This window comes from Tenrec ecaudatus, chromosome 14 (assembly GCF_050624435.1).
Source record: "Tenrec ecaudatus isolate mTenEca1 chromosome 14, mTenEca1.hap1, whole genome shotgun sequence".
Lineage (NCBI taxonomy): Eukaryota > Metazoa > Chordata > Mammalia > Afrosoricida > Tenrecidae > Tenrec > Tenrec ecaudatus.
This window is the reverse complement of record NC_134543.1, coordinates 27,801,776-27,829,310: the sequence shown is the minus strand read 5'-3', so window position 1 is coordinate 27,829,310 and position 27,535 is coordinate 27,801,776. Positions and strand designations below refer to the sequence as shown.

At 49.3% G+C, this 27,535-nt stretch overlaps 1 protein-coding gene across 1 annotated transcript; it reads left to right on the top strand.

Moving 5' to 3' along the window:
• Positions 1 to 16,322: 16,322 nt before the first annotated feature.
• On the top strand, positions 16,323 to 26,469 carry LOC142425930 (protein c-Fos-like). The gene is made up of 2 exons (XM_075531387.1): positions 16,323 to 16,601; positions 24,784 to 26,469. Exons 1-2 carry the CDS (start codon positions 16,461 to 16,463, stop codon positions 24,865 to 24,867), a joined length of 225 nt encoding a protein of 74 aa, XP_075387502.1. The 5' UTR covers positions 16,323 to 16,460; the 3' UTR covers positions 24,868 to 26,469.
• The last annotated feature ends 1,066 nt before the right edge of the window (positions 26,470 to 27,535 follow it).

Below are 27,535 nucleotides of genomic sequence, written 5' to 3'. Positions count from 1 at the left end.
AGATGTGCTTTATACAATTGATGTATGTATATGTATGAACTGTGAAAAGAATTGTATCAGCCCCAATAAATTGTTAAAATAAATAAATAAATAAATTTTTAAAAAAAAAAAAAGCTCTCCTGGGCAGAGCTTTTGTGGTCCACATTTTTCCTTGCTGGGAAAGCATCAAGCAACTCTCTCTGAGTTAGTGCACCCAGTGGCATTGCTTAGGAAGGTTCTCTCTGGTCACAGTGAATTTTTTTCGTAAAAGCAGTTTTTCTTGTACCTCGTTCTTGTGATGACCAATTCAAGAGAACAGCGTTTGGCTGTGAAATTTTATTTCCTGCTCAGGAAAATGCCACAGAAACAGCTAACGAGGACAGCGCTATGGGAAAAACTCAAGTGTATGAGTGGTTTTCTCATTTCAACAAAGGTGAAATGTCAATTGATGACAACCCTCATTCTGGAAATGCGTCAACTTCCTGAAGGGATGAAAATGTCATCAAAATTCATGCACTTGTACTGAAGACCAACGAGGGACCAACGAAGAGATGGGGAAGTCATCTGCACTGTCTTGGAGCTCGGTTCAGCGAATTTCAAAGTTTGGGAATGAGAAGGGTCACTTAGAAATTTGTGCCTTGGGTTCTGACTGACCATGTTTTCGTCAACTAGAAACATGTAGTACTTTGAAAGAACAGGTCTGAAGTGACCCAGACTTTTTTCCAAGGTCATTACTGGTGATGAGACACGGTGCTATTCTCATGACCACAAATGGAGACATCAATCAAGCCAGTGGAAGACGCCATTGTCACCTCGCCCCAAAAAGCTCGTCAAGTGAAATCAAAGATCAAGATGATGTTCATTTGTTTTTTTAATGTGAGGGAGATAGTGCATTTGAAGTTTGTTCTCCCAGGTCCGACTGCAATCAAGCTTTCTGTAAAGATTGTGTTACCAGTGTGCAACAAGAAAGGACTGATCGGCGACAGATGAGGTCTGGTTTTGCCACCACAACAACGTACTTGTTCATGCAACCATCTCAGTGCGCCAGTTTGGGGCAAAAAACAATATGCCTCTTGCCCCACACACCTGACTCACCTGACCTCACTCCATGTGACTTCTTTTTGTTGTTGCTAATGAAGAGGGACACGAAAGGATAGTGATTTGATGATGGAGAAGAGGTGAAGGGAAAAAAATGAGGAAGGTGCTGTCAGCCACCCAAACAGATGAGTTTGGAAAATATTTCCAAGAATGGAATCGCAGATTTGACAAATATAAGAAGTGTCATGGAGAGTACTTTGAGGATGATAAGGTTGTTTTGTTCCAAAAAAAAATTAAATACATAGCTTTGGGGGGAAATTCCGGTTTGGGGGGCCCCCTCGTATGTACGTATCACGTTCAGATACTTTATCCCTTTTGAGTCTGAGCACAATGAATTTCTTCTTGTGAGGTTGGTGGGGGTCATGATTCCCAACTGATAAACCAGGGAAGCCGTCAGATCAGAGAAGTGGTCACTTAGCGCCAAGATCACCCAGCAGTTGGGATGCTACATAGAGTGGAGGCGTCCTGTGGATCGAAGTCCAGGGGTCTTCCAACTTGGTCCTGCGGTCTTCTCCTGAAGAGAGCATGTGCACATTAAACCCCCAAATCACCTTGGACAGAACTTGGGATTGGGGAGGAGGCATGATTCCAATTCAACTGTTCCTGCCCTTTGCAACTAGATGATTATAATTGTGAAGATTGATCAGACAGAAGGCATTCCGGAACTCTGCATTCCATTTGCTGCCAGCCTGCTTCCTGGTCTCCTTATCCCTGTGGTCTTCAGAAGGCCTGTCCCTCCCAGTTTCGGATAGGGGAGGGGGGCCCTGTGGGGGACAGCGTCTATTTATCCTAACGTGCTCTGCTCCCTCTAATACACTGTCACCCAGGTGACTTGCTGGTTGATGCTGGAAAGGAAACAGTAAAATGCACAATGAAGAGAGGCGAACGCCTCCCAGGGAATCGGCATCTCTGGAGGTGACATTTCCCCTAACTCGCGACCCACGGAGCCCTTTGTCTCCGGAGGGGCTCTGCAGTAAGAGACGCCCAACTTGTCCTTTGGCCATTTTCCCCATGTGGATTTGGGGGTTGGCTGAGAAGCAAGGAGGAGGGAATGGAGAAGGCAGCCAGGACCTGTCCCCAAAGGGGTCCTCCGAGGTGCGAATGGACCAGACCCCCCTCTCTACTCCACGACAGTTTCCTCTTTTCCCCCAACCTTTGCTTCCTGGAGCCTTTCCACCTCACCTTCTCTGACTCCATGTGACGTAAGCCTGTGCGTGAAGATCCCACTGCGCTCTCCCTTCTCTGATTGGCCGATCCTCCCAAGGGTTCCTAACTCCCTCACTTCGTTCAGAGACAGAGACTAGAGCATTAGGGTCCTTCTGGGATGCTTTTACAAAGTCAGTGGACTTGACAAGCATGTCCCCTCCCCTCTGCACACCATTTCAGGCATCAGAGTAACCTTAGCCCCATCCTGTTGATAGATGAGGGGGGACAGGAACCCAGCAAAAAGTTAGGAGAAGGAGATCGACATGCCCTGGACATCACCAGGTGCAAACCATCATGGTTAGCTATCTTCAAGGTTACACAAGGTTTTCAGCGGCTTCTTCCTCCCAAGGGGGGAGCCGAGTTCTTCTCATTTGTCTGTCTGTCATCTGGAAGCTCCGCTGAAGCCTGTTCACTCTGGGGGAGCCAGCTGGTGTTTGGAATACCACTGGCATCGCTACCAGTATGTCAACAGCACGCAAGCCACCACAGTATGACCAGCTGAGGGACAAGTGGCGCACAAGACCTTTTCAGAGTATTGAAGAGCAAGGATGTGGGTACTCCAGCAGGACCCTCAGACCCCAATACTGGAGCCAAGGAGCTGCCCCATTGACTTTTAGGGAGCTGCCACCCCCAAACACACATGCACACACACACACATATCAAGGATACACAAGAAATGCAGGTCCCAGGAAAATGGTGTGTGTCCCTAGGTAGTGCTCAGCTAATGCCCAAAGGTCGACAGTTCAAATCTACCTGGGAGCACCTTGGAAGAAATGCCTGGAAGCACACTTCCCAAAGATCAGGGCCACTGAGCCCCTTATAGAACACAGCTCTACTCTGGCACCCATTAGGTTGGCATTGGGTCAACAGCGACATTTTTTTTTTTCTGGTTTGGGTAAAGAGTGAATTGGAATTGCTGGATTTGAGCTTCTGTGCCCTCTCAAGCCTTACACTCTCTGCTCTCTCCTGCCCCACTTTCACCCTATAGACACACCCGTCCTGGGATGAGGTCTGACGGTAGGGCATCCAATGTCAGAGAGTTCACCTAATCAGTCGCCCAACCCAATGGTCTGGGGTCACCGTGGGGTGGGGGGCGACGCCACAATAGTTAACAATAAAGGCATGCATAATGAAGCGAAACTTCACTTGCTACAAAGAGCGGCCATAGGGTTCCCTGGATAATGACCATCTCCATTCCTCTAGCCCAGTGGTTCTCAACCTTCCTAATGCCAAGACCCTTTCATACAGTTCCTCATGTCGTGCTGACCTCCAACCATAACATTATTTTTGTTGCTACTTCATAAGTATAATTTTGCTACTGTTATGAATCGGGCAACCCCCGAGAAAAGGGTTGTTTGGCCCCCACAGGGGTCACAACCCACCGGTTGAGAACCGCTGAATTCTAGCCCCTCGTCCCTACCAAACCCAGTCCAGCTGAGAGACGGCCTACGGGCAGCATTGCAGGCCCGTGTCATCAGAGGAGATGCATTACGCTGTCGGGTCGCCCAAGAATCGGAGACCACCGAACTCTCAGGGCAAGCCCAGCCAGGTGGAGCTCAGAAAGACAGGCTCTGAGAGATTGACCTAGAAGACACTTTCCAGAAGCGACCTCAGAATTAACCAGACATTAATTACTGTCCCGTCAGCTCCGGCTCACGGCAGCCCTTCCTTTGTGTGTTCCTGTAGAGCTGTGCTCCATTGGGTTTTCAAGGACTGGTTTTCCAAAGTGGATTGCCAGGCCTTTATTCCAAGGCACCACCTTGAAATCCCTGTAGCAGAAAATGGTGACAAACCTGATCGACGCATGAAAGATGGGGGCAGCATATTATTCCCCCCTCAAAAACAAAACCAAACCCACTGCCAGCAAGTCAATTCCCACTCACGGTGGCCCCTATAGGACAGGGCACAGCTGCTCCGGTGAGGTCCTGAGACCGTCAATCTTTACTGGAATAAAAAGCCTCATCTTTCTCCCAGGGAGCAGCTAAGTCTCAAACTGCTGACCTTGCAGTTAGCAGGCCAACACATGACTACTACACCACCAGGATTCCTTCCCTGTCCAGATGTTATCCTGGGCATCACCACCAGGCTAGGCTGGGTCAAGCCACCAGTATGTGACTGTCCTGGGGCAAAGGCAGAAAGTGCAGAGAAGGGAGCTGAAGGCCGCGGGAGGCCCCGGCACTGCGCCCCAGAGCTGAACTTGCAGCTCCGACAGAGCTGACTTTAGACCGACCTTCAGCGGCGCTTCTTAGCGATGTACACCGGGCAATCGCTGGTAAATCTTTATTAATTTTAATTGGCGGCACCCATTTATAAGAACCATTAAAAAGGATAAATTGAGCCCATCCGGCGTAATGTCTTTTGTTAATTAGTTTGTCAGCACTGTTTTAATATCCCCTAATGACTTCATATTTCAGACCTGACATTTAAGGAGACGCTGGGAGAAAGGCAATGGTCTTATCGCGGTGTACTGCGCAGTTTTTCTTTTTTGAACAAAAAAAAAGTGTCCTTCCACATGCTGACCAAGGTGAGATGTCATTTCATTCTACAGGGTGGGTGTCCGAGGACTTCTGAGGTCCCCAGTTCTGGGCCTGCGTCCTACCTCCTCATCCTTGCCCAACTCTCCGCACTCTCCCACGCTTCTTGGGGTGCCCATATTCCTTCCCTTCGGCTTTCCTTCCTTCACCCCTCAGTCCACAACACAGAGGGCCTCAGCACCGGGGGACAGCTCAGGGCGAGGTCCAGCCCAGCAGAGATAAAGTTGAGGAAACAGACCGAAAAACCGCCTATGCTTCACCTCACAGGTGAGCGTCTCTCCCAAATCCAAGGCCATCGACTCTGTTTCACCAAGAAACCAGAACATGGAGATGACCTTGATGGCAGTTTAGGTTTCCATCAGATTTTAGGGCAAAATTTCTATAAGCCAGGAGCTCTGTCTCACTTTGTCTGTTCATCTTTCTTACTCTCCTCGCCATTTGGGGGGCAACGTCATAAGAAAGATTTGGGGCCCCAAGAGTGGATCTTCATGCCAAGTTGACGAAAAATGTTCAAGAAGATTCTCTGGTATATGAATTTGCATGCCCTCTTCAAGGTAACAAACTCTCCCTGGCATCTTCTGTGCTTTGAGGTAGGAACCCATGATCGTGAGACTAATTTATACTTGATGAATTTGTATGGGTACCCACTGGGCATCGCTTGCACCCAGTGTCGTATTACCCCAGGGGCCAGGTAAGCACAGCCTTACTTGCATCAGTTCCTCATCCATAGGGAACAATTCCACATGGGCCTCATCTGCTCCCTACAGAGGAGGAGGAGGCGGGCACCGTCAGCCTGGGCTGGGCCTCTGGTGGACAGAGCACATTGGAAAAGTGGTGTGGGATCGGGAGAGAGTCGGATGCCAGCTGACCTAGAAACACACTCTCCAACCTGGTCAAAGGACATGCAATTCCTCACAACAGATGAGTAAGTAAGTAAGCAAGCACAAGCCAGCCGCACTTACCTCGCTTGTTGGAGAGTACATCACTTGTACAAGATGATCCCCTGGACATCTAGAAGCAACTATTTATATGCTTTCCACCATCTAAACAGAAAGAAGAGAATTAAGCCTTGCTGGTGGGCAATGGTAAGGGGCCCTGGTGGTGGAGTGGTGACCTGTTGGGCTGTGATCCGAAAGGTCAGCAGTTGGAGACCACCAGCTGGTCCTCAGCAGAAAGATGAGGCTTTCTCCTACTGTGAGCAGTTCGTCTCAGAAACTCACAGGGGCAATTCTGCCTCCCGGGCAGGGTCACCACGAGCCAGCATGGACTCGATGGTGGTGTGTTTGGTTCATGTTGGTGTGCCATGAACAGCGTGGTGCCACTGGGACTCGGGCCACAGGAGGGACCGAGGGAGGCAGGTTTCAGCAGGGCTCATCCCAGCTTGTTCGATTTCTGCACGTCTCCCTGTGGGAGTCTACCTTTGTCTGGTTAAGCAAACTGACAAGCAGAATTATCTAGTTTTAACTGAATTACCCTCACAAAAAGGACAATTAGAAAGCGTGGCGTAAGCCGTAAGCCGACATGAAAAATGACCATGCTGAAACTTCTGCCACGTACAAGCTCTTTGTCAACCATGCTATGAGGTAAAAATAATGGCGATCTAATCGTGTCTGACAAGCACTGGGCCACAAAAAAATATATATGAAAAATTATCGAGACGGCTCTTTGAAATGTGGATTTACGTCCTCTTATTATTCACAGTAAACTTTCCCCAGCATCTTCTGTGCCGCGAGAGAGTAACTGATGACCACGGGACTAATTTACGCTTTACGAATAAATAATTCGACATAAAGGGGGTGTAGAGTCACAAAAGTTCTTCCCAGTCGGGTATGTGTCCTGAGAAGTCTGGAGGTCACCCAAGGGTGGGGCCCTCGGCAAGTACGAGCCCCCTGGATCATCTCATCTGTCGAGTGGTACTGACATCATTCTACACAGGTTGCTCCAATGACAACCGGGAAAATAGGTAAAGTGTCCATTGCGGTGCCTCGCACAGAGCAGCCCGCCTGCGAAGGATGCTGTCGTCACCATTGTCTTCATCCCCACACCCCCAGGTAATAATCCAAGACTCCGAGCAAGACACCTTCCAAAGCAGCCTGCAGTAACCATGAGCCAACCGAGACACAGAGAGCAACACCCAAAACACCACGTGGCTCCTGGAGAGGGCAGTGAGAGGTGAGAGGTCAAGCATGGGGCCCTCCGGATGCCCTTGGCCAGGAGAGCATCCCCATCCCTCCCGTGTTTTGTGAGTGCAGGACCAACTCTGACAGACGTCGCTCAGGCCTGGAGAGAGCCCGTGGGCCGCTCTCTCTGGGCCCCAGCTGCGCGCTGGGTGGCGCTCCAAGACCTGCGCGTCCAGCCAGCCCTCGGCGAGGCCACACGGTCTCCACGGGTGTGGGTTAATACGCAGGGATTTTCCTTCTCCTTCTCCTTCTGTTTTGTTGTTGTTGCTTCTGCTCCATTTCCCAGTTTATGAATCACAGAAGAGCAGATGGACAGAGACAAGAGCTTACACGATTGCTTACAGGGGATGGGGGACGATGACGGGAAATAGGGAGCGAATAATAAATATGGGAGGAGAGAGGGTCCACTAGCACTGGTTGTGATCGGGTATCTATGACTCTTTCTAAAAGCAACTTAAAGATTTGAAAATAGTACTGCTTTATCCTTTATCAAGGAGTCACCAGGGTGCAAGGAAGAGGAGCTGACACCAAGGACTCAAATAGAAAGGTTTAGAAAATGATGATGGCAACATATGTACATAGATACTTTATACAATGGATACATGGATTGTTACAAGAGCTGTAAAACCCCCCAAGGAAATGATCCGATAAATAAATAAATGCGGCTCACTACGGAAGTGTGTGCTATGGGAATTTTGTATCAACAAAACCATTGGGGGAAAAATAACAAGTTCAAAGTCCAGCAGATCTTCCTCTCACTTTGGGCTTCTTGACTTCCCACATATATATTCTTCCCATATATTCTCCACATCTACCAGATATGCACGGGAAAGTACTTCGGACACGTTGCCAGGAGAGACCAGTCCCCGGAGAAGGACATCGCACCTGGTACGGCGGAGGGGCAGCGAACAAGAGGAAGCCCCTCCACAAGACCGATGGTCACCGTGGCTGCAGCAACGGCTCAAGCGTGAGGGCAGTGGTGGAGGAGGGCCCAGGGCAGGGCGGTGTTCTGTTCTGTTCCGTCCTACCCAGGGCTGTCACTGACAACAACAACAAACAACAACAACAGCAAACCTACCAGAAAACCTTTCTGGGATTTTGAGAGGAATCTCACTAACTCTGGGCATCCTTACGGAAAGGACTGGTATCTCCACAGCGATGAGTTTTCCGATCACTGCCCACGGCACGTGTCGTAGCTCCATTTATGTTGATGTTCTTCAATTCTCTTCACGGGCACTTCAGAGGTTTCAGCATGCCTACGTTCCTGTCCATGGTTGGTTAGATTTACGCCTAGGCATTCATTTCCTTGCAGTCTTGGAAACGGCATTGCAATTTCAGCGTCCATATGTCCGGTATGAACAAACGCACTTGATGTTTGTGATTCCGCCCTCCCCACACTGGGATCGGCAGGGATCTAATGACTGGTGACTCCGCACAAAGAGCAGACAGCGAGAGCACAGGCTTGTATTCATTCCACATGAAAAACACCCGTGGGATCGGCCAAAGGCCTGCACCCTAGCACGTGCACGCAAACGCTCCACCCGGCTTGTGAGTGCTGTTTCTTTGACCTAGCTCAGACCTGAAGAACAAACTTCTAGGTTCCAAATCAATTTTTTTTAACTTATTTTCAAATGTAAATTTTTTACTTACTCATTTTCAAATATAATTTTTTTGGTTCATGCCCAGATTCTAAAGTGAATCTAATTTTATAAATTGTACTGGCTTTAACGTTTTTATTGATGCTCAACTATTTAAATGTATTTGCCACAGGAAGACCAAATGTAAGAGGTGGCAGGAGTTTCTGTCTGAGTACAATGAAGCAGCAGCAAACACAAAGGCTCATGGAGGAAAGAAAGAAACGGACTTGTGACTCCCTAGAGACAACTCCAAAATTAATTTTCTTTTTTAAACATCATGAATCAGAAGAGACGCCTTCCATGGACTGCTCTCATTTAATGGGTACAAATCATTGTTCGCGAGTTGCTGGTGCCGAATTACTGATACAGCAACACAGCTATGACATGATCCGTTCCAAATTCTGCATCCGTCCCTTGATGTAGTTAAAAAAAAATTAATAGTGGTGTAGAAAGTGAAGCTCTTTTAGAATCTGAAATAGTCGTGTCTGCACAACCCATTCATAACAGAAAAGCAGATCTAGCTGTAGTGGGATTTCCCCCCAATGATGTGAGTTATTGGAGTAAACACTGTCGAGTCTCTGTCAACGAGCCAGTGGATGATTTGAAATTTTGGGGGTGGGTGGGGGTTTCATGTTAAGTCTTAATTGCTGAGTTTGAAGTTTAAGTAAATACTAGATAGGCATTTCAGATAGGCTTAAGCCAGCCTTCTGTTTTAACTGCTCTGAGTATTAAATTCCAGTTGGACGATTTGAAATTTTGTGTCAAAATTTCTGGATAGTAAATGGACAAGGTCCTGGAGCCAGCATTTATTTCTAGGCTCCAGTGCCAACGGTGAAACTTCTAAGAGGGAGTTGGGGCTACTGCATTCCCCATCAGTCGGAACTACACGTTGCTTTGTTTGCACAATATTCAGCCCTAAATCATTTAATTCTTGATTTGCTGTGGGTGGATTTAGTTACACCTCAATTGGTACAACTCAATATGATTGATAAACGCAAAAGCAGTTCCATTCACAGGGATTGTATGTGTCCTATTTAAATGAAAGACTAGATTTGGGCTTAACTCATGGACTGTAAATCCATATTAATGAAGAATGCCGCTATTGGAAATCTGTTTAAGAATGAGTTCTTGCTGCCGGTATAATAACCACCACGTATGAACAATCTTTTCCAGAAATAAAGAAAGAAAGGAAGTCTTTGATTACCTAACCAAACAAAAACCAAACTAAGAGACAATTCCTTACAGGAATAGAAAACCTCCTCTTTCTCCTGTGGAGCAGCTGGGTGGTTTGAATTGCTGACCTAGAGGTTAGCTGCCTAACATGCAGCTACTCCACCCCCAGGGCTCCTCACAAAATGGAAATTTGGGGGGGTTACTTGAACTTGTTACTCACCCTGGTCCATTCTTATAAGTCTTAGCTCAAGATATGGTAACAGAGGAAAGAGCAGCCGTGTGTGTGTATAACATGTGAGGAACTAATAATATAGTTCCACATTTCAGTTAGTTTGTAGATTCCACTCCTTGTATGTATATGTATGGATTGTGATAAGAGTTGTATGAGCCCCTAATAAAATGTAAAAAAAGAAAAGGAAAAAAAAAAGAAAATGATTAGGGCAAAGAATGTACAGATGTGCTTTATATAATTGATGTATGTATATGTATGGATTGTGATAAGAGTTGTATGAGCCCCTAATAAAATGTTTAAAAATAAAAGATTCCACTCCTGATCTTTATCATACAGATCAGCTAAGTATTGTTTCAGGCTGCATATCTCCTATAGATGGAAAACACGAACAATTTATCACATTTAAAGCTTGTGTTAGTCCAGGTTGACCAGAGAAACAAATTCATAGACACTCATAAGTGTGTAAGAAAGAGCTTTATATACAAGAGCAATTGTATAATAAGAAGACATCCCAGCCCAGTCCAGATCAAACCCATAAGTCCAATATTAGCCCATATGTCTGATACTAGTTCATAAATTCCTCTTCGGGCTCACACAACACATTCAATGGAAGATGACAGGCCAGTGGGTGGAAAGTCTTGTGGATCCAGTGGTGGTGGAAGCATCTCAGCACTAACGTGGGTCTCCAAGTGACTCCCTTCATTCCAGAGCTCTGGTCCATCAGCATATTTCCATGTTGCTTTTCAGCAGGAAGACGAAGCAGAGTATGTGCCCCACCCCCAGGGGAGAAGACAAGAGTTCCCAGACTCCTCAGGAGAAGGCCATGCCTACACAGAGGCCTCACTGGCTATGACCTGATTGACAGGCTAGACTCCACCCCTTTGCTCAAGTTGACAGCAGATTATGTAACAAAGCTGGAAAAGTCATACCACTGAAGAATTGTAAACCAAGTATTTCACGACAGGTATATGCGGACTGCCAGAAGAACAAACAAACCTGTCTGGGAAGAAAGACAGCTAAAATGTTCCTTAGGAGCGAAGCTAGCAAGAGTCCATCTCACAAGCTGTGGACTGTCGTCAGGAGGGCCCAGTGCCTGGGAAAGGCCATTGTACCTAGTAAAGTAGCAGGTGAAAAAGAGGAAGACCCTTGACGAGATAGATTGGCACAGTGGCTTCAACGACAGGCTCGAACGTAACAAGGACCGTGAGCACGGCCCAGGGCCGGCCAGTGCTGCCTCTGTCTCACACAGAATCGCTCTAACTTGGAATCACTTCCCTGGCACCCAACATGATGCATTCTGTGAAACAGGGTGCTAGGTGACTCAGATGTCGTCCAAACCCCATATTCTATCCAGGGCAGATGGACAGGACATACATCACCACCACCGGGTTAAGAGCATGGGCAAAGCTTCCACTCTGCTGCCATTGGTCATGCATGGTCAAGGCTGGAGTCTGACAGCCACACCTGGCCCCTGCCCACCCGCTGCAGCAAAGACTTGCCATCCAGCTGGCCCCTCCTGTCACGCCACTGGCTTCCTCTCCTTCCTTCCGTCTTGCCTTCCTGCCTGGGGTCCCCACCCCAGTGGGTTTTAAGTTCCACCCCTCCTGCCGTACTCTTCCCTCCTCCCAGAACCACCATCCCTGTAAATACCCCCACCATCACCACCACTGCAGCCTGAACCCCAGGTGGCTACACAGGGCACCCGGCCCAAGGGAGGCAGCCACCTCGGTAGGGCCTCTCACTCTACACCTCTGACAAGATGAGACTCCAAGCCTGGGCACATGCAGGACGTGGAAAGTCAGTGAGAGACAGATTGGAACTGCATATTTAGCGATCACCTGTCTGTGCCCCACTGACACAAGAGTCTGAGGTTGGGGTCTTTAAAATCATGAGGGGAAACCAAAACAAACAGAAAGAGCATGCCTGCCCCACTAAACAACAGCAAAAAACCTTCTAGGCCCACACTGGCCGTGGTTAGGGCTGTCCAAACGGCTGCTAGTCAAAGCCTCGTGCCAGTGAGCTGACCATTAAGCGGCTAACTGCAAGGTTGGAGTTTGGCGCCTACCCACCCCTCTGGGAGAAAGACGAGACTGTCTGCACCTGCAGACTCAGCCTCCCAAAGCCCCTGTCCTACAGAGCTGCCGTGAGTGGGAACGGATTCCACAGCAGCAGGTTCAATTATTCTGTTTTACCTATGCAATAATGTGGTGCGATATTGCTTTCCGATGACTAACATTTCCTCAATGACATCTTCCATGTGTAATGTGTATGAAACAAGCAGCGGAACTGAAGCCTAGGAGCCATCGAGAGCCAACGTGGGGAAGCCGCTCTTGTGCGAGCTCAATTCTGCATGGGTTGCCGCAACAGCGAAGCTCGCGCGATCATTTTCTGTGTTGTAGAATACGTGTTGTTTCTCAACATAGCCTCCACCTGTGAAGGCGCCGTTTCCATCTCACTGACCCTTCTCTGAAGAACTCTGCGACCTTCAGCTTCCTGGGCATCTGCGCGGGGTTCAAACTGCCCCTTTCAAATGTTCTCTGAAACAACGATCCAAGTCTGAAGGGGCAAGATCGGGGCTGGTGGGTGGATGGGATTTAGTTTCCCAACAAAAGTCGCCTCGCGCAGCCCTGGCAGGCCTCTCAAAATGAGCAGGTGCCCTGTCACGAGGGAAAATTCCTCGCTGTAACTTTCCGGGGCTTTATCTCATTGATGCCGTTTACCATTTTCATTAAAATTTCTTCATAATAAGCCCCAGGGTATCCTGAATTCAGACTATCCCCCTGGGAATCCCCATACAATCACCAGGCTTCTGAGTGGACGTTTCTGCCTGGAATCTAACTGGACCAGCAGGTCCCCTTGGAAGCCACTGTTCTGATGGGACCCCACTATTCTTTTTCTTTATTTTTAAAACCTCTTCATTGGGACATAACGTACATGTCATACAACTTAAATATCCGAGCACAGGAAGAAAAGTTACAGTCATTACAACAATCCATTTCAGAACAATTCCTTCTTTCCCGCCCTCCCTGTGATTAGCTTCCCCTTTCTCCCCAACCTTCTTGTGCCACACCCCCAAGAAACCAGGAATCCAGTTACTGCCCCTATAGATTCACCCGCCCGGGATTTCCTATACCAAAAACAGTGAAGCAAAAGAGCTAACACCGATAACAAAATAAAATAGAGGGAACCCTCCATCGAAAAGAAAGCAGACACCATAAAAAACCAGAACCACTTTAAGAGGGCCCTCACGATTTTGACAGGCCCTCCTGTCATCTGAATGCACTAACACATCAAGACAAGCGTGCGACGGAGAGAACTCGCCTACAGCCATCCACCGACGTCAGGGGCACGCTCACACACGCTTTATCCGGCACAAACCCGTGCGTGTCTGCACCAGAGTCCCACTAGCAATTCTTTTTTTTTTTTAACTTTTTATTGTGAATTGGGTGAAGGTCCTGACATTCAACAAGTTTCACCTCACTCGCTGCAACTCCCTCCACTATGTCACTTCCTCCCCCTCCTCCCTGTGTGTCCAGTCTCCTCTCCTCCCTTCTGAACTTTGCCCTCGAGGACAGGCTGCCCAACAGATCTCAAAGGGTGGACCTCTAAGGTGTGTGGACCTTACTAGCGTCACTGTTGTCGCTATTTGGCTGAAAACATTCATGGATCTATTTACAACAAAGGCAAATACCCACGGACAACTATGCACTGTCAAATACATTATATATATAATGTAGGCACATATACACCCATTCACCCGACATCACAGAGGAATACAGTCTATGTAAGTTTTATTAATATAAACATATAAGATATAAATTACATGTAGTTATGTGTATACGTTATATCTCGAATTCCCTCTCACACCCGTCCACTCCATGTGTCTATTCACGTGCCTACTAGTAGATCACCCTTTTCACAAGACTGTGTAACAACTGTACCGGTCTCTGTTGCCTTTTATTCTTGCAACTCCTCCCTGCCTCTTGTACATTGCCTTTCCCTTCCCCCAAGTTAGCACCAGGCTGCCCTCCAGCCCTCCTGGCATGGTAGTTGTGCATTGGGCTTCCAACCACAAGGTCAGCAGTTTGAAAACACCAGTCGCTCCTCAGAAGAAAGACAGGGCTTTCTGCTTTCCCAGGGAAACTCGGAAGCTCACAGCAGCAGTTCCACCCCGTTCCACAGGGTGACTATGAGCAGCTACAGACTCGTGGCCTTGAGTGACTGAGCCCGTACCATACCTTCTTGTCCCACCTGCTTCCAAAAATAGAATGCCCTTGTAGAGTGAACCACTTTCTTAACCTTTCACCACAGCGGCTTCAGACAATATGTGTCCCTTTCTGATTGACCAAGGTCACTCGGCATCCTGACCTCTCACTTCACCCAAGTCATGAGGTATTTCCCAGATTCGTGATTGTTCTTCATACTTGTGTGGGGTTCCGGTGTGTGTTCAGGCCAGAACCTGTTGGTCCATTCTGCCATTGATGGACATTGAGGATGCTCTGTCTTTTAGTAGCAATGCTTTTTAACACTTTTATTGGCACCAAATCCACATATCATTCAATTCAGTCATTTGATTGTTCAATCATATCGAGAAGAATTGTACAATCATTATCATAATCCATTATGTTATTTTATTTTTAACTGTTTCGTTAGGAGCTCGTACAGATATCATAGTACTCCATAGCTCAGTCACATCAAGCAAGCATGGTACAATTGCTACCACAGTCACTTCCAAAGCATTTTCTTTCTTCTTGAACTCCTTGATATCAGCTCCTCTTTATCCCTTCTCCCACTCCTCCCCCACCCTCCCACCCAGGAACCTACATTTTTAAATTTTTGCTGCACCTGACACCATCCAATAGATACATTTTGTATGATTCTGTTGCTCGGTCCCCTAGAGTGGGGCTATCTAGTCATCGGTGCTATCAGCTACTCCCCTTTCTGTCCCTCCTCCCCACCCGCTAGCTTCCCGTTCCCTCAGGGAACCATTACTCCTCTTACTGTTTCTGAAGGCTTCTCTATCTTGGCTTTCATGTATCGAAATATCTAAATTACATCAATGAACATACAGAAGTCTAACACAATTAATGAGGTAAGACAAATTAAAAAACCATAATAGTAAGGGGAGGAAATATTAAAGAACTAGAGGAGAGTTATTTGCTTCATCAGTGCTATACCGCACCCTGGATTTATCATCCCTTCCGTACCACGATAAATTTTAGAACATGTTTGTGGTAGTTATATAATCGTTTGTCAATTTGAGAGAACTTTATAGATTGGTATTGGACATATGGGCTAATATCAGATGTATGGACTTGATCTGGTCTGGGCTGGGTGTCTTCTTAATGTACAGTTACTCTTTATAAAAAGCTCTTTCCTATACGCATATGAGTGCCCACGAATTTATTTCTCTAGTCTACCCAGACTAACACAATATTAACCCCATGATTAAATTGCTTCTAAGATAAGTTGTGTAATCACAATCTCCTCTAGTGCCCCCTCCCCATCCCCACGTCAGTGCTGACTCTCCCAACGCCTCACCCTCCCGATCTCGGAACCGTACCCTTGGAGCAATGCTTTCTGCGCCCCGTGGCCTTGCCTTCTGATACTTGTGTTCCATAAAGGCTGCTATGATTTGGGGCTCAGACATAAGAACGATCGCGAGGCTGGCGCAGGGCGGGGCAGTGTTTCTTTCTGCCGTACAGAGGGTCACAGGAGGTTGGGACCACCCATGACACCTAGCAACAACATGATTCTACAGGAATATTTTTGGGTTCATCTCTTGTGCACGCGTCCATGTGGGTACATAACTCACCCGTCTCCTTCACAGGGGTGAGGAAGCAGGGGCGGGGGTGGGCACCACCTGCCTTCATCCAGCCTCGCTGCCCCATCTTTCTCTCCCGGAGCGCTTTGGGTTTGGGGAGCAGCTGTAACCACGGAGGGGATGTCCCTTTACGCGGGAGATCCATATTAGGACATCTGCGTCAGCGGGTTTCCACAGCCGTTCCCTGCAGTCGTGGGGGGAGACGTCCCTGAAGCCTCCCATTTGGGGGCGACAGGACCCCTAAGACTCCCATTTCTAACCGCTCACAGGATCCAAAACTGCTACAAGGCAGAGGCCAGGGCGCTGCGAGACCCGCAGGGGCGGCGAGGCAGCCTCCGTGGCGCCCCGGCCCCAGCGCCCCCCCTCCGGGGCCGCGATGGTTTCGCCCGTGACGTAGGGACTCATTCATAAAATGCTCTCATAAAAGAGGCAGCTGCGGCGCCTCGTACTCCAACCGCAACTGCAGCGAGCAGAGCAGCAGCTAGCCCGAGCCGAGCGGGTAGCGGCGCCGCGAGCCTACAGTCCCCGCGCCCCCGGCAGCTCCGCGCCAGCCCCCGGCCTCCGCCGTCCGCCCCCGGCCGCCGTCAGCCCGCGACCATGATGTTCTCGGGCTTCAACGCCGACTACGAGGCGGCCTCCTCCCGCTGCAGCAGCGCGTCCCCGGCTGGGGACAGCCTCTCCTACTACCACTCGCCCGCCGACTCCTTCTCCAGCATGGGCTCCCCCGTCAACGCGCAGGTGAGGCGGGCTGCCGCGCCGGGGGCTCGGGGACACCCGTGGACGTCTGTCCGTCTCTGGGGAGGGAGGTTGTCCCAGCTGGAGCGGCCCGAGCCCGGGAGCCCGGGAGCTCGGGACTTGTTCGGAGCGCACGCCCGCTTGTCATAGTAAAGACTTGGTTGCCACTTCTCACGACAGGCTCACTCTGAAAGTCCCTGGCTTTGCGATTTATGGCTGGGTCTCTGACATGTATGGGGACAAACATGGTCAAGCCAACTAGCAAAAAAGCCTGACAAAAGATCAGCCTCACAACATAGGTACAAATGTGCTTGACACGATGGATAGATTGTGATAAGAGCTGTAAGAGCCCCCAGTAAAGTGATTTTTTTTTTAAAAAAATCAGCCTCATACGCACTCAACAGTTGGACAAAAAAGTCAGAAAAATGGATGTTTGCGAACGGTGGTGTTGGGGAAGAATATTGAATATACTGTGGGGCTGCAAGCGAGCAAACAGAGGCCTTAGAAGAAATGCCACCAGTGTTTTTTAGAAGCAAGGATGGCCAGACTTAAGCCCAAATATGTAGACAGGTAATCAGGAAAGACAGTCCTAGTTGGACAAGCAGAGGACCCGTGGAAACCAGGGACCCCAATGGACACAACAGCCACCGGCATCTCGCTTAGGGGGAAGATAGCACTGAATTGATCAACGCCGACTGCTGCAGCAGGTGCACTGTGCTCCCAGGGAGGCTGAGCCGGCTCAAAGGCAGCCAACCACCCAAGCAGGTCACGTGGGGCCAAAAGTCACGTGACGAGAAGCCCTCCTTCAGGAACCCAGGAGGCCCTGGGGCTGGCTACATGTGGGGCTGTTAATCACAAGGTCAGCAGTTTGAAAGCACCAGCCACTCTAACAAGGAAAGACCATGCTTCTACCCCCATGAAGAGTTACAGCCTTGGAAACCCATAGAGGTATGTAGGGGGAGGGGAGGTTCTACACTGTCCTGTTGGGTCACAATGAGTCAAAATCCACTGGATGGTGGTGAGTTTCTTTGGGGTTTGAGTGACTCCTTCCACCACCACCAGGGTTATGGGAAGGCTCATTAATAGTCAGCCATGCATCAACAGCATCATCTTCCTGCCTGAAAGGGGAGAGGGCCGATGGAGGTAAAAATTATTGTCTGATGGATTACAACAAAAATCCTCACACCTGGACCCATAAACAAGGAGAAACATAGATGCTGACCAGGGTTTCATTTCACTTGGATCCACAACCAATGCTCATGGAAGCAGCCACCAGGAAACACCAAATGGCATATTGCATTGAGCAAATCCGCTACACAAGACCTCTGTAGATGTTCCCATGCAAAAATATCACTTGAAGGACTCAGGCCCCCATATAGCTCAGACACAACAATGCCCACATGGAAGAAGCACACCAGCCTGTGTGATCATGAGGTGTCAATGGGATCAGGTATCAGGCATCAAATAACAAAAAATCATACCACTGTGTGCTCACCTTCCTGATACGATCACTAAAGACAAATGGGTGCACAAGCAAAAGTGGTGAAGAAAGCTGATGGTGTCCAACTATCAAAAGATAGGTCTGGGGTCTTACAGACTCGAAGGTAAACAAGCGGCCATCTGGCTCAGAAGCAACAAAGCCCACATGGAAGAAGCACACCAGCCTGTGCGATCACGAGGTGTCGAAGGGATCAAGTATCAGACATCAAAGAACAAAACATCAAATCATTGTGAATGAGGGGGTGTGCAGATTGGGGACCCAAGACCCCTCTGTAGGCAACTGGACATCCTAGGGTACAATGTAGCAAGGATGAAACATACAACTTTCCTCTAGTTCCTAAGTGCTTCCTCCCCCCCTCCCCACTATCATGATCCTATCATGATTCTACCTTACAAATCTGGCTAGACCAGAGGATGTACACTGGTACAGATAGGAACTGGAAACACAGGGAATCCAGGACAGATGATCCCTTCAGGACCAGTGGTGCAAGTGGCGATACCAGGAGGTTTAGAGGGAGGGTGGGATGGAAAGGGGGAACCGATTACAAGGATCTACATATAACCTCCTCCCTGGGGGATGGACAACAGAAAAGTGGGTGAAGGGAGACATTGGACAGTGTAAGATATGACAGAATAATAATTTATAATATTATCAAGGGCTCGTGAGGGAGGGGGAAGCAGGGAGGGAGGGGGGAAATGAGCTGATACCAAGGGCTCAAGTAAAAAGCAAATGTTTTGAGAATGATGATGGCAACAAATGTGCAAATGTGCCTGACACAATGGATGGATTGTGATAAGAGTTGCACGAGCCCCGAATGAAATGATTAAATGGAGGAAAAAAAGAAAAGAAAAGAAAGGACTAAGGCCCCCCTGACCTAAGCCAGGGACTTCAGTCACGTCATACACGTGCAAAGGTGGACAGCACCTATGGACGACCCAAGGAAGATGATGCTTGGAATTCTGATGTTAGTGAAGTGTCAGGGCTGCCGAGGGAATGACCAAATGTGTTTGAGAAAGAGTACAGCCGGATGATCCCTAGCAGTGAGCATGACAGCGCTTTGGACATGTTATGGGGCGCTTCTCCAGCTCATGGCCTGGGACCAAGCAGCGCCTTGTTCTTTTCGTCGCAGGGTCGTTGTGAACAGCCCCCTAACGAGGCCTAGTGGCACCAATGGGTAAGCGCTCGACTGCTAGCCAGAAGCTCGATGTAAGCCCACCAGCTGTCTGTTTCCATAAAGGTGACAGCAGTTCTTCGCTGTCCTGTAGGTCGCTGGGAGCTGGGACTGGCTTGATGGCTTGCTTTGGTTTGGTGCGTCCTCCCATGGTTGCTTTCGTGGGTGAGGAAGAGGAGAAAAGGGGAGAGGGGCAGAGATCCTGAAAGAAGGGGCTTTTCCAGCATTTATGGACATAGCTCATTCTCTTCTCTGTTGAGGGGGACGGTTCAGAGAAGGGGGGGCCCATTCCTGGGAGACTCAGCCAGTCTCCTTTGAGCCAATGATGTCATCTTTCTTGCTGTAAGCTTCTCATAGTGGCCCTGTGTATGACAGAATAAAACTGATCCTCAGGGTTTCTGAGACTGTAAGTCTTTGAGGGAGCAGACAGTCTCATCTTTATCCCTCAGAGGGGCTAGTGGGCTTGAACCACAGACCTTTCAGTGAGCGGACCAGTGCGGGTCCCGCTGTGTCTCCACGGTGTCAGAGGCACCACAGTGGATCACAGACGTAGGGCCTGCCTCCACTCTGCACTTCACTACCCGTGTGACCGTGACAAACTCACTCTCCTGTTCCAGGCCTCGGTTCCCTAGTGAGACTGGAGAACATAACCTTCGCCCTGGCTTCAAATTCAAACAGTCCGTCATCCTAGATGATAGAAGGATTCCAGAAAGTTCTCGAAGACTCTGTCTCCACTTACAGAGGAAATATGTGTTGATGGGGAGTTCTGTGGTTTTGGCAAACATCCCTTTGCCTCCTTCTGCTGACAGCGCCCTCCTCTCCCTCCCATCTGCCCTTCGGGGCAATATCCCAAATCCATGGGATGAGTGTTTGGGGTGAGGGATGCTGCTTCCAGTCTCAGACTTGAGCCCCACACCTGGCATCTCACCCAGGAAGATCAAGCAGTCATTCTGAATGTTTGTGTGGATAAAAGACGAGCTTTCCATTCCCATAACGAGTGACAGTCTCAGAAGCTCACAGGAGCAGTTGCACCCTGTCCTGTGGGGTCCCTGTGCGTCCACATCGACTTGATGGCAGTGGGCGAGTTGATTCTGACTCATGGTGATCCCATGAGTTTCAGAGGAGAACTGCCTTCTGCAGGGATTCATGGCTGTCACCTCTTGGAAGCAGATTGCCAGGCCTTTTTCCCAAGGCCAGAAAGTTCAATGTCAGCAGGGCCAGGCTCCCTCCGGAGGCTCCAGGGGAGATCAATCCTTGGCTCTTGTGGCCACACTGCCCTGCTCACTCTCTGGGTGAACTCTGTTCCTGCCTCTCTTAGAAGGACACTCATGATGGCATTGAAGACCCGCTCAGGAAATCCAGTTGTAAATATTGTGTGGAGGTGGCATGTGACCTCTTCCGACTTCACTTCGTTCAATGTCTGCCTAAAGCCAATTTCTAGTGGTTGAGGGCAGACGTGCCTCCATCCTCGAACCCTTTCACCAATTCTGATGCCAGCCATCCCTCCCTGGCACTCTACCCCCCTGCTAGGTTCGAGAATTCATGGCATTGGCCACTCAGAACTCACAGATGATGCTCAGGAGTATGTGGTTCCTCAGGAAAGCTAACAAGTTATGTATAATTCAGGGTCAGAAATGTTCAGGACCAAACAACCTCCTCTCAGTCATGCCTACACGTTTTGCCTTTTAAGCTAAGGGTCCCCTTGACCTCTGCCCTGCTAAGGCAACTGTTGCCAAGCTCTTTTAGCTCTGCTGATGAATATCCAAATGGTACTCCATGCTACCAGTAAACTTCAGCCTGAATGCGTTCAGCTCTCACTCCACAGGTCTGCAAACTCAGTGCCCTCTACCTTCCAATTAAGTGCCCAGAGGCAACCCCCTCCACCAGCAAGCCTCTTGCCAAGAGGTGCTCGGTGTTCTCGCTCCTTGGGCCAATATGCCCACCACGGTGCCTGTGCTCTTGCTGTTGCCCTGCCACATCAGCAGTGCCCAGCCCTGCTTCCTGGGTGGAAGAGGTGCAAGGAAGGTCAGCTTAGGGTCCAAAGGGGTGCCTTCCACCCCTGGCTCAAAAGGTGAGCCACACCCCTTGTCAGAAGGTGAACCACACCCCTTGTCAGAAGGTGAACCACACCCCTTGTATGATCTTCAGGGGGTGTATGTATGTCTTCCCCTCCTCTTGTGCTTCCCGGAGGTGCCCAATCTGTCTTATCATATCTCAAAAGTGATTGGCTACCCCACACTGATAAGTTCTCCTTAATGTAACCAAGAGTTTTTCTAGATGGGATTACATCCACCAGTGTGTGGTGGTGTTGTTACGATCGAGTCTGCTGTGACCCTTAGCGACCCTCTGCACAACTGAACAAAACCACTGCACGGAACTGCGCCATCCTCACACCGGTTCCTGTGCCAGAGCCCACTGGTGCAGGCCTTCCTCCTTCCACCACCCCTCCACGTTACCCAGCATCATGTGCTTTGTCGGCGACTAGTCTCCCCTGGCACTATGGCCAGAGTATGTAAGTCTCGCCCTCCTTGCCTCCAAGGAGCACTTTGGCCTTACTTCTCCCAAGACAGGTCAGCTTGTCCTGTTAGCAGTCCCTGGTACTTTCAATCTTCTTCTCCAGCTCCACGATCCGAATGCATCGATTCGTCTGTGGTCTCCCTTATCCAACATCCAAGTTTCACGGGCATGTGACACAATGGAGAATACCTAACTTGGCTTGAGGTGCACCTTTGTCCTCCAAGTAACATCCTTGCTCTTCAACGCGCTAAAGAGGTCTTGCGCGGCTGCTTTACCCAATGCAATATAAATTTGGATCTCTGGACTGCTGCTTCCATGAGCATGGATTGTGGCTCCAAGTAAGACAAAACCCGCGACAACGTCAACCTTTTCTCCATGTGTCCCGATGCCACCGATTGGTCCGGTTGTGAGGCTTTTGGTCTTCCTTACATGGAGTTGTAATCCATACTGAAGCCTGCGATCCTTGATCTTCATCAGCAAGTGCTTCAAGCCTTCCTCACCTTCAGCAAGTATCTGCAAACTGCTGGTTGTTAATAAGCTTTCCTCCGATCCAAATGCCACACTCTTCTTCATAGAATCCAGCTTCTCTGATGCATATAAATTGAACAAATATGGTGAAAGGAGACAACCTTATTTCACACCTTTCCCGAGTTTAAGCAATGTAGTATTCCCTTGCTCCATGTACAAGTTCCTCATGAAAACAATGAAGTGTTCTGAAATTCCCATTCTTCTCAAGGTGATCCACAATTTATTATGGTCCACAGAGTGGAATGGCTTTGCATAGTCAATGGAACACAAGTTAACATCTTTCTGGTATTCTCCGCTTTGAGCCAAATCCATCTGGCATCAGCCATGCTATCTCTTGCTTCATGTCTTCTGTATCTGGCCTGAACTTCTGACGGTTCCCCCTCCATGTGCTGTTGCAACTGTTGTCGGTTGTAGGGGTGTGCGCAGGGATTGAAGATTCCCAACACATATTTGAGAGGGCAAGGGGATGCAATTCAACCTGTAGCATCCACGACCACTGACAGTGACTCCTACACCCACTCATTCAGCACATTTTAGTAGCATGTCTACTCCGCGCCCAATTCCATGTGCTGGGAGACGCTGCAAAGGGGCGTGGCACTACAGGGCTGGGAGAAGGACACAGATGACAGCCACACTAATCAACATTTGCTCAAGAGAATAAATGTCAGCTCCTGATAGACCATGAAGTCAGCAGGGGTGTGCTTGGGAGCCAGGCTGATGGGTGGTCTGGAAAGGTCTCAGGGGTGGGGGTGAGGTCAGGGGGTGCAGGGAGAGAGAGCACTGCAGGCTGAGCAGAGACCCCCGGGTGTTTGGGAGCAGACAGAAGACCGGGGAAGGGGGGCAGAGTGGGAGGAACGACAGGAAACCTGAAGGGTTAGACGGCCGCCTGGGGTACTTGAGAAGCCCTGGTGGCACAGAGGTTAAGCGCTTGGCCATCAGCCAGCCAGCAGCCCCGTGGGAGAAAGGCCTGCAGGTCGGCTCCTGGCTCCTGTGCAGGGTCCAGCTTAGAGCACCCGGAGTGAAGTTCTGCTCTGCCACCGGGGTCGCTATGGGAACATCCATGCATTGGCACCTCACCAACCAGGACAGCAACCAAGTCCAGTCAACATGGCCCAATGTATCTCTAATGATTTGGAAAGGTCAGCATAGCTGAGGCCCAGAGAGACCTGTGTGATAACAATGGGAGGGTTATTGATAAGCAGCTCCTGGCCCAGCCAGACAGGGGAGGGTCTTAGCCAGCCCCTGGGCCAGCCAGACAGGTGAGGGTCTTAGCCAGCCCCTGGTCCAAGCAGACATGGGAGGAGGGCTCTTAGGCAGCCCCTGGGCCAGCTGTGGAAAGCTGAGGTGCTCTCTGGCACCAGAGAACACAATCAGAGTCCGGGACTTCGGGAGCTGCCACCGGGTTTTGTTCTTTTGAAGACGTGGGTCCCAGACTAGTGGTAGCGGCTGGCTCTCCTGGACCGACAGTTTAGACCCAGCAGAGGGACCGCAGGAGAAAATCTGGAAGATATACTTTCCCAGAGATGGCAGCCAAGGAAACCGTGTGGAGGGAGCACTTCTCTCGGGAACACAGGGTGGCCAGGATTCCGAAGCAACACGAAAGTCAGGCCCAGGTTTGGTTTGTTCTCGAAGAGCAAATGTGCTTTCTACTTGCCCAGAGAGTCGCATTTGTTTGTCTGTTAAGAGCATTCTTAAAAGTCATCTTCTGAAGATTCAAGTAACATTAATGATCCAAGAGCGGGGTCCTCAAATCAGTGCGGTGGCCTTATGTATCACCCTGGCGGACAACAAGTGTGATGATGGCAACTTGACGCTCCTGGGTAAGGGTAGGGTGGAGTACAACCTTTGGAGAGGGAGATGGAGCAGAGTGGAATCCTCCTTGGCCCTTCAGCTCCTGCAGGAGATGGAGCTTGAGTCTGGTGTTCCATCTCCTCTTGCATCCCTTACGTATCCCAGGAGCCACCAGCAGACCACTGACGGTGGATTCATTCAGCTGACTTCCGACGTCTGTATCCACCAGCCTGTGCCTCCCCTGCTGCCTCCGCTTGCTTCATCGTCCTGCTTCCTTCCTGTTCATCAGCTTCCATGAGTCAAAAGACACCTGACTTGAACCAGGCAGTACTTAACCTATTTCTGCCACGGCATAAGCCATCTCTTTCTATATACTACACGTACAAGTGTCGCTGGGTTTCTTCTATTGAAAAGCACACCTAACTCAACCAGGCACCCTGTGTGAGAAATGCCGCTCTCTTGGCAGAGGCCAGGGCCGGACCCAGGAAGACGGGGTGGTGACATGCCAGCGTTGCCCCAAGGAACTGGCAAATACAAAGAGCAGGGGCTTGGGACTTCCTGGGCATCAGGATAGTTTGTGGACTCTTGTTTCCTGCCCATTCACGCATTTGTAAAGGGCTCGGCTGATTCTGCCTGAGGTTGGTTTCATCCTGAGCTCACTTGTGTTGTCTTTTCAGGTTGTTGGGGATGAAGGACCTACCTGTACCAGAACATCTGAAGAGCCAGAGACACTGCGCACGCAAACTATCCCAGCTCCCTGACCAGCTTTCCCTTGGGCCCAAATAAGACCATTGTGAACCTCGGAGCCCCTGCCCACCAGGTGCGAAAGCCACTTTTCAGAAAAAGAACAGAAGGAGCCCCTATCACTTTTGTGTTATTCTGGGTTGACTAGAGAAATTCATAGACGCATTCATGTGTGCATAAGAAAGAGCTTTATATACAAGAGCAGTTGAATATTTAGAAAAAACTCCAGCCCAATCCAGATCAAGTCCATAAGTCTGATATTAGCCCGTATCTCCAATACCAGGCTTAAACACCTCTATCAGACTCACGCAACACGTGGAATGACAACATGCCGAATGTAGGAAGATCACCGGCCAGTGGGTGGAAAGTCTTGTGGATCCAGTGGCAGTGGAAGCATCCCAGCGCTGGCTTCTGCAGCTCCAGGGCTCTAGTGTAGTTCCATGAGTCTTCTCAACAGGAATGTCTCCCAGGGATTATGTCTGTGTCCTACCTCCAGTGAGCTATTTATCTCCTTAGAGCCTCCAAATGAAGTCATTAAGCTGTGACCTGCTTGACAGGCTAGACTCCACCCCTCCACAAGTTGACATCATATAATGGTATTACCACAACTTTAGAATCCCTGTACTGGCTTCATAGAAGAGCTTGGAGGAGAAGGGGGGTTTGCAAAAGGTTCATCTGCTTGCTGCTGACCCAAATGTGGGAGGCTCCAGTCCAACCCAGAGGTGCTTCAAAAGAAAGTCCTGGTAATCTACTCCCCTGAGATAATTAAGGTTTACTCTGCCAACTGGCCGATAAACACATGTGGGGTTAATTGAAGGGCGGAGGGATAAATAGCTCAGTGAGCCTTGCCCTTTGAGTTCTTGGGTCTCTTGCTTTGCATTGGACCAGGGTGCAGCTGCCTTAGTGGTTCCCTGCCTCAGCTGGCAAGGCTCACTTCCTGCAAGACATCCCTGAGGAGAAGCACCATGGACCTACCTGAATGCAGCCCTGGGTGCTGAAGCAGCCATGTGGAGACCCCTGTCAGCACTGAGATGCTTACATGCTCACTGATTCGGCTTTCCTCCTGTAGTCAGTGTCATTGTGTGTGTTTTGTGAGATGGTGGAAGACTTTGTAGATTGGTATCAGACATATGGGCTAATGTTGGATGTATGGGCTTGGACAGCCCATAAATTGGGGTGTTTTCTTAATGTACACTTTCCCTTTATATAAAACTCTTTCTTATACAAATGGGTTTCTGAGGATTTGTTTCCCTAGTTTACACACACACACACACACACACACACACACACACACACCAAATCAGCCATTGAAACCCCGGTGGGGCACAGGTCATCTCAGTCGCCCCTGGGCTTGCCAGCACAGAGTGCTGTCCCAGCTCCGTGGGGTACCTACACTGCTCCTTACAGCGATGCTCACACCCACGCTAGCCGCTGCGGCCGGAGTTCAACGACATTTTAAAATAATAGAGTTGGGGAAAGAAGAGCCCAGACGGGGCCAGGCCACAGGTTAACAGTAGCCGTCCCTGGAAGTAGGTTGACCATTTCGATTTTCCTAGTGTATTTTTGTAAATCGTGGCCAAAATATCCACAAACAAGACATTCTCCAGTCCGACGTCTTCGACGTGTATAATTCAGTGCCATTGATTATACTCCTCATGTCGTGCGATCGTTACTGAACCCGTTTTCCAAGTTATTCCCCCACCATTAACACAAACTCGATGCCCCCCAAGCAAAAACTCCCTCCTTCAGCCATGGTAACCATTGGTCAAGTCTGGTTTCTTTTTTAATCATTTTGATTTTCGTTGTGTTTTGACATTTCCCAGACGTCTTCTAGGTGTGGTGGCGAGATGCCTTTGCCCCCACTTCCCAAACAGGAGAATTCAACCAGGATCCGGGAAAGTGATGAGCTCTCTGGAGTGAGTTAGGTGAAGGCTTACAGGGCAGATCATCAGGGGAATTTAGTTAGTTAGTTTAACAGTTTTATTGAGATGTAATTCATAAACCATACAACTCAGTGGTGTAAAGATGCTGAGAGTTGTGCATCGTCAATTTTAGAACATTTTCTTCATTAGACTTATTATTATGAGCTCTCCATTCCCTGCTCCCACCCCAGCCTCCCCTGCCAAAGCCCAAGACACGATTAACCTCATTCCTGTCTCCATAGATTTAACTCTCCTGGGTTTCATATAAAGAGAAGCATACCCCAAACAAACAAACATAGACCCAACCTCCTCCTCCAAACACACACAGAGAAAACCCCCACTACAAGAGAAAGCAGAAAATAGCCAAAACTATGCAAATTTTAAATGGCCCCAAGGGGTAAAAAAGGAGTAAAGTGTGAAATATGAATCTAACTACATCGGTAGGAATCCACTTTCCAATGTACGCCGTCTAAAGGCAGCTCATGAGGTCAGTCAGCAGTTCTTACACATTCTGTTTCCACTTAGCAGCCCCTCAGTGACCCATCTCCCATCCCACTCCCTCCCTACACGTCCTGCTTCCACGCCCCCTTCCTCACCCTCGGCACTTGGTCCTTGGACAAATGCTGCCCTTTCCGTCTCACACGGAGAAATTCCATCCCAGACCTGAAGGGTGACTAGGGGCCAGAGGCGTGGGGGTTCCACCAGCCTCTAGACCATTAGTAAGCCAGATCGGAGCACCTTCGTCTGATGAACCATTCTCTGG